Raw genomic sequence first — 7515 nt, 5'->3', positions numbered from 1 at the left:
TCCTCGGAAACCCTGTACAGGGTCGCTGTGGGTTAGAACCAGCTCTGTGGTACTTAACAACAAACAACTGGATATAAATTGCACTAGTTGCTAATGTAAGGAACCCTGGTGACGCTGTAGCATAAATAAGTATTGGACTGCTAGCCACAAGGTCAGTGGTTCAAACTCACCAGCTGCTCTGTGGGAGAAAGATGAGGCTGTCTACTCCTATAAAGATTTTCAGTCTCAGAAAACCTGTATAGGGTCACCATGAGTTGGAATCGACTCAGTGGCAGTGGTTTTGGTGTTTTGATTTTGGTTAGTTAATGTAGATTAGCTATTTAATGTTTAATTTAAAACAATGCATTCTTAAGATAGTATGGAATATAAAGTTCAGCCAGGACACTCAATGAAAATAATGTTTCTTTGACAGTTGATTCCTTGGTTTAGTCGGGGGATAAGAGTATATTTTATTAATCACATTTTCTTTCCAGTCCTAACAGGGGCTTTACAGAAATGCACTGTATGAGTGGCCACTCCAATTTTGTATCTTGTGTATGCATCATACCAGCAAGTGACAGCTACCCTCATGGACTAATTGCTACTGGAGGAAATGACCACAATATTTGCATTTTCTCACTGGACAGTCCAGCACCACTGTATATACTAAAAGGTCACAAAAATACTGGTGAGTATAAAGATTTGAATGGTATTCTTCTGCATGAGGAAGTGTCCATTTTTTTTTTTTCTTGTGAATTGAGTGATAGTTTACATGGAGAGCATTGATTTTTACGCTCATCCAATTGTATTTCGTTTGAGTGCAGTGAATCGTTCATCAGTATTTGCTTCTATTTCCTCTGGGGCTTTTTTTTGGATTTACACGAAAACACTCAGGAATATATGATTATTTAAATAATCAAAGGGCAGATTATGCAAGCCTGCCTCCTGGCTACCGACACACAGCCTTTCTCTTCCCATTAATCTAGAGTCCTCAGCTACTCTATTTCTCCATGTCATCATCTCTGTTTCTATCTCTGGTGTCACTGCTTTGCCCGATAGGGTCCCACATTTTGCTTGTGCTCTTCTTCCTAGATGGTCCTAGGGTCCTCAGTTCCTGGAATGTAAGATTAACTATTCATCCCTTTATGTTACAAAACTTCTACTTTTACAGTTGTGACAATTGCAATTCATGATAACAGTTACTCACTATTGCGCCTTAAGAGTCTTATCCCCATCTCTTTTCAACAGACCCATCTAGACAAGGTGAAAACTGTTCAATGGGGGAAGTATCCATCTTTTAAAAGTGAAATGTACTTCCATTTTCTTAGGTTTTTAGTTTAGTCTATTTCAATTATAGTTCGATGGTAGAAACCTTTTGTGGTTCATTTTGATTTTGTAAATTCTCTATTAAAAAGTTATAAGTAAAGGTTGACTTGCTCATATATGTAAAAGTAAAGTGTTTGGTTATAAAGGAAATAAGTGGTGAAAATGTCCTTTCTGATTATGGTTTTTTTATTATTTTCTGCAAGAAAATAATTTAGGATGTTTCTGTCTTTTGGGTCTTATGCATCTGTTTTGTTTATACAGCAAGACCAAGAAGGGGGATATGTTTAGGACTTTGGTGTTATTAGAGTATTTATTACTTTTGAATATTGTTGTCTGTGGTTTATATGTATTCCTAGATTTGTGTATGCTTTAATGTCTCTTCTTTTCACAAAGGGGCTTCAAAAAGTTCGAATTAAAAGATAATGTAATTTTTATGTATTGGAGTGGTTTAGTACTCTGGTAGCATAGTGGTTACGAATCGGGCTGCGAACCTTAAGGTCAGCGGTTCGAAACTACCAGCTGCTCCGCGGGAGAAAGATGAGGCGTTCTTCTCCCGTAAAGATTTACACCCTCGGAAACCCTGTATAGGGTCGCTATGGGTCGGAACCAACTCGACGGCACTTAACAACAACAACAGTACATATGTAAGCAAATTGCACGGCCCATAAACACTTTAAATTTAGTCCTTTAAATAGTTTTTTAAATGGTGTATATATATACAGGTGTAATTTTCAGGAGAAGAGGCTCTGGTAGTGTAGTGATTGAGTCAGGTTGCTAACCTCAAGGTCCGCAGTTCAAAACTACCAGCTGCTCTGCAGAAGAAAGATGAGGCTTTCTGCTCCCATAAAAATTTACATCCTCAGAAACCCTAGACAAGGTCTCTATGAGTTGGAACTGACTCCACAACACTTAACTACTAGTATAAGACTTTATTTGAGAAATCTTTAAAAGTATTTAGAAGTAGAGACGTAGAATTTTACAGTAAATTATTATATACACACATATACAAAGGGAATTTAAAAAGTTGGTGGGAAATTTACATATTAATTCTATTTTTCCATGAACTTTTTGGAACTCCCTTGTATAAAAAGACCTCCTTCTCATGTACCTACCTAGCTTCAAGGATTGTCAGTACACGACTTCACCGTGTTTCATCCTTTCCCTCTTCTACTACATTACTTTAAAGGAAATACCTAATATCATTTCATTTATAAATGCTTCAATTGCTGCTGTTGTTAGATGCCATCGAGTCAATACCAACTCATAGCGACCCTGTGCACAACAGAACAAAATGCTGCCTGGTCCTGGGCCAACCTCACAATTGTTGCCACGCTTGAGCCCATTGATGCTGCCACTTTGCTAATCCATCTTGCTGGGGACTTCCTCTTTTTCTCTGACCCTCCACCTTACCAAACATGACATTCTTCTCCAGTGACTGATCCCTCCTGACAATATGTCCGAAGTATGAGAGATGAAGTTTGGTCATCCTGGCTTACAAGGAGTACTCTGACTGCACTTCTTCCAACACAGATCTGTTTGTTCTTTTGGCAACCCATGACACTTTCAATATTCTCCTCTAACACCATAACTCAAAAGCATCAATTCTTCTATGGTCTTCCTTATTTACTGTCCATCTTTTGTATCCATATGAGGTTATTGAAAATACCATGGCTTGGGTCAGGCTCACCTTAGTCTGGACCAAGCTGACATCTTTGCTCTTCAACACTTTAAAAAGGTCTTGTGCAGCGGATTTGCCTAATGCAATATGTCTGTTGTTTGATTTCTTGACTGCTGCTTCTATGAGTGTTGATGGTTGATCCAAGAAGAATGAAGTCTTTGACAACTTCAATCTTTTCACCGTTGATAAGAATGTTGTTTATTGGTCCAGTGGTGAGGATTTTTGTTTTCTTTACATTGAGATGCACTCTGTACCAAAAGCTATGCTCTTTGATCTTCATCAGTAAATGTTTTACGTCCTCTTCACGTTCAGAAAGCAAGGTTGTATTATCTGCATATCACAGGTTGTTAAGGAGTCTTCCTCCAATCCTGATGCCACGTTTTTCTTCATATATCCCAGCTTCTTGAATTATTTGCTCAGTATACAGGTCGAATATGGTGAAAGAATACAACCCTTTCACACAGCTTTCTTAATTTTATACCATTTAGTGTTTCCATGTTCTGCTTGAACAACTGCCTCGTGGTCCAGGTCCAGGTTCCTCCTGAGCACAATTAAGTGTTCCATAATACTCATACTTCCAATATTGTCCATAACTTAATGATCCATACAATCGAAAGCCTGTGCGTAGTCAATAAAGCACACAGGTAAACGTCTTTCTGATAACCTTCTGAAAAATTCAGCTACTGCAAAGCTCTGTTGTGCACAGTTCTACCTTGACACATGTGGGTTCCAGTGAGTCAGAACCAACTCTAGGGCAACTGGTGATTTTTTAATTTTTGAACCCTGTAATTTGAATTTCATATCATTTTAACATGTCACAAAATATCTTTTTAATTTTTTTCCTGAACCATTTAAACATGTAAAAACCATTCTTAGTACATTATTGTTGTTGTTAAGTGCCTTCAAGTAGGTTCAGACTCATAGCGACCCTTTATAGGGTTTCTGAGAAGCGGCTGGTGGATTTGAACCACTGTCATGCAGTTAGCAGTCCCATAAACACATGGACCATACAAAAACAGGTGATTTTATGTGGTAGTTTGATGACCCCTCATCTAGGAGACAGGCTCTTATTTTCCTCCTAAAAAGAAAATAGCCAGTATGTCATTATCATACCCAAAGCAAAACCAAAATTTTATGAGATTTCAATAATGTTTATATTATTCAATTATCCCAAAAATGGTCTTGTAGTATTTGTTTAAGTTGGGATTCAAACAAGGCAGTCTGTAGAATTTCCTATCATGTGGAGTTTGCTGATTCATGCTTCCTTACTTCATTTGGAGGAGGCTTTTGTCAAATGGCTGACCATCTTAGATGACTGAGCATATTTACGAATAAAACCAAGAAAACCAAACCCATTGCCAATGAGTCGATTTTGACTCATAGTGACCCTATAGGACAGTAGAAGCGCCTCACATAGGTTCTGGTACCATTGGAGTATTAGTATGGAAGCAGACTGCCACATCTTTCTCCTTTAGAGCAGCTGGTGGGTTAGAACCCTTGACTTTTCAGTGAATAGCCGTGTACTTAACCACTGTACCATCGTACCATCAGGAGTCTTATTTAAGAATAAAGGACAAAAAGTTTATTGGAATTTTTTTTTTAGCCTGTGAAAATGGAGCTGAAATCACTGGGTGAGACAGTACTAACTTGCTTGGTACTAACTTACAGGTTGGTGATTCAAACCCATCCAGTGGAGAAATTCTACTCTCTAACTCATGAGTCAGAATCGACTTGATGGTAACTTGAGTTGGTGGAAGTTAGTTCATTAAAAGTTAACCAGCTATTGATGTGACCTTTTTGATAAGTTTCCCTCTCAAATGTTAGTATTTGGCAGTCTTTAACATTATGCAATCCTCTAGAGAAGATTCTTCCTTCACCTGCTGAAGTGGTGGTGGGTGAGGACATTGATTGGCCTGGCTATTGATGCACAGGGCTGTAGGTGCCACAGTCAGGATGTAGACCTTCCACTTACTACCTCTGTGCTTTATAGGGTTCCTTACTGTAGCCCTTAATTGTGCCTGATGACCTGAGAGTGGAGACTGCTTCAGTTCTTCAGAGATTAATTCTCCCGTTTCTTGTGGTGGGTTGGGATATCATTGCCCTGTCTATAGACTGGGGAAAGAGACAACTAGGAGTTTACTGTGCTGTATACAAGCTTTCAGTCACTCTTCATTTTCAAGTCTCGATCCTGTACCTGCAGTCCTGATGTGGTGCTGCAGAAAAATGTGCTGGACTGCAAGGTCAGTTTGAGCCTCAGGGTCGGCATTTCAGACCCACCAGCCGCCGTTCCTCAGAAACCCTATACAGTGTTGCTTTGAGTTGGAACTGACTCAATGGCACTTAACAATAACATCCTGTACCTGTTGGCTGGGTGTTAACAGGTGTTTTGTGGGGCTTGTTGCTTTGCTTCTAATTCTCCCTCTATGGCTATTTACGTAACGACCCCTCCATTTTGCTAAGTGATATTATTTTGCTGTTTTCTTTGTTTTTGTAAACTAATACAATTTATAGACTTACAGTGCCAGTATGCTGTTTTTAACTAGAACTTTATTTTTCTGTTTTTAGTTAATCTTTCAGTATGTAATTTTCAGCTTTTACTAGGGGGCTACAAAAGTTGATGAGAAAATTCCATTATCTTTTCATTCCATTTTACACAAACTTTTTGAAGCCCCCCTCGTAAAATTTTACATCTAAAATTACTGCACATTTTATTAGCCGTTCTATTACTGTTGAACATCTAGCTTGGTTCTAGTTTTCTGCCATCTTTATTTAAAGTGATCCTAAATATCTGTATAAAAAGTATTTCAAAATCGTCTTCACTGTCTTCCTATTGTAGGAATCCCTTCCAGTCACTTGGCCCTACTCCATCGATTTACAGACATGGAGCATCAGTAGTGCCCCTCTGGGGGCACAGCCAACCTTTACACCAGGATGCAAGCACTAGAGCCTGTCCTTGACTACACTCTTAACTCTTCTGCATCTCCTTTGAATTCAGCTTTAATTTAGCTAAGATACTGACACTTCATGAAGTATTTCTAAGACTACAGTGCTTTAGTAACTGGCAAGGCTCATCGTTTTTCTACATGAAAGTGTTTTAAGTAATGACTTTTTCTTTCCTAGTTTGTAGTCTTTCATCTGGAAAATTTGGAACATTACTTAGTGGCTCATGGGACACCACTGCTAAAGTCTGGCTGAATGACAAATGCATGATGACCTTACAGGTATAGTAGTTCTCTGTGGGTATTCTGGTAGTAATTAAATGTGACAATCTGTGGCTACTTAAATTGATACCCATTTTATTCATAGGGTCATACAGCTGCAGTATGGGCAGTCAAGATATTACCTGAGCAGGGCTTAATGTTGACTGGTGCAGCAGATAAAACAATTAAACTCTGGAAGGCTGGAAGATGTGAGAGGAGTTTTACCGGTAAGATTCAAGTAGACAGTTTGTAATCTCATACTCTATTATTTGCTTAGAATGTTGTGGGGGTTTTTTCTAAAAAACTTTAGAAGATTGAAAATTGTGTTTGAGGAACATTAGTGTATTTGTGTCAGTTAATTTGAGTGTATGTTAACTTTTCAGATAGAGATAATATTTAATATCATTGTAAGCGATACAGTGAAATCGCTCATAAAGCAGCCATGCGTGGACTAACGCTACCTGGTAACCTGTGGTGATTATGCAGTTAGGTTTTTAGTTGTCATTTTAACATGCTTAGCCGGAAATGTCTTCACATTCAGAGAGAAGCGTTGTAAGTGCCTTCATTTATATTGACGGACCATATTTAATGATAATCAATATAATGCTTTATTATGAAGATTTTGGCCAGTAGTCTTTTAAAGCCACGGTTATTAAACAACTTCTACATTGAGGTGGCAGCTTCCTAATATTCCTATCACTGGTTTATTTGTGAAGTGTTACATTTTTGGCATGATTATTATTTGTGTGGTTATCCTTTTTTCCCCCCTTTTCCTTGAAGTTCATCACATCTCTGGTTTATCCTGAGAGATGTCTCTTTGTGCAGATACAACTATTTGTAGAGGGAAAATCGATAATAAATAAGTAACAACCAAGAATCTCTCTGTTTTTACTTTAATACATACAATATATGTGCATAAAGTCATTATTAATCTTTGATGTTGCTGTTGTTGTTAAGTGCTGACAAGTTGGTTCCATATCATAGCAAGCCTATATATAGGGTCGTTGACGGAACACTGGTTGAGTTGGAACCTGACCATGTGGTTCACACTTACCTTGTGGTCTAGTGCTTATCTTACAGTGCCATAGCTGATCTGAATAAACAAATACTGAGTGTGGGGAAAGTTTTTGACTTCTCTCCTTTAGTAAATCCTCAAACTTCAGAGAATGTTTTGACATTTTTACCTTATTTTGAAGTGATAACTTTTATAATGCCTCAATTAATATTGAAAGACATGGAATTGAAAGACAAAAAAAGTTTTTGTCTTTTTAAAATTGATCCTTTTTAAAGTAATACAGATAGTCCATGGGTTGCAATATATTTGAGTTACAA

At 38.0% G+C, this 7515-nt stretch overlaps 1 protein-coding gene across 1 annotated transcript in view; it reads left to right on the top strand.

Annotated features, from left to right (window-relative positions):
* The window catches only part of PLAA (phospholipase A2-activating protein), a 61498-nt gene that overhangs the window by 13799 nt on the left and 40184 nt on the right, over window positions 1-7515 (top strand). Inside the window, exons 2-4 of the mRNA XM_006863008.1 lie at window positions 474-667; window positions 6104-6204; window positions 6290-6410. Of these exons, the coding sequence (XP_006863070.1) occupies window positions 474-667; window positions 6104-6204; window positions 6290-6410 (416 nt within the window). The remainder of the gene's footprint in view (window positions 1-473; window positions 668-6103; window positions 6205-6289; window positions 6411-7515) is intronic.

The sequence above is a fragment of the Chrysochloris asiatica genome, unplaced genomic scaffold (genome assembly GCF_000296735.1).
Source record: "Chrysochloris asiatica unplaced genomic scaffold, ChrAsi1.0 scaffold00053, whole genome shotgun sequence".
Lineage (NCBI taxonomy): Eukaryota > Metazoa > Chordata > Mammalia > Afrosoricida > Chrysochloridae > Chrysochloris > Chrysochloris asiatica.
The sequence above is the reverse complement of the archived record's forward strand: the minus strand, read 5'-3'. Positions and strand labels throughout refer to the sequence as shown.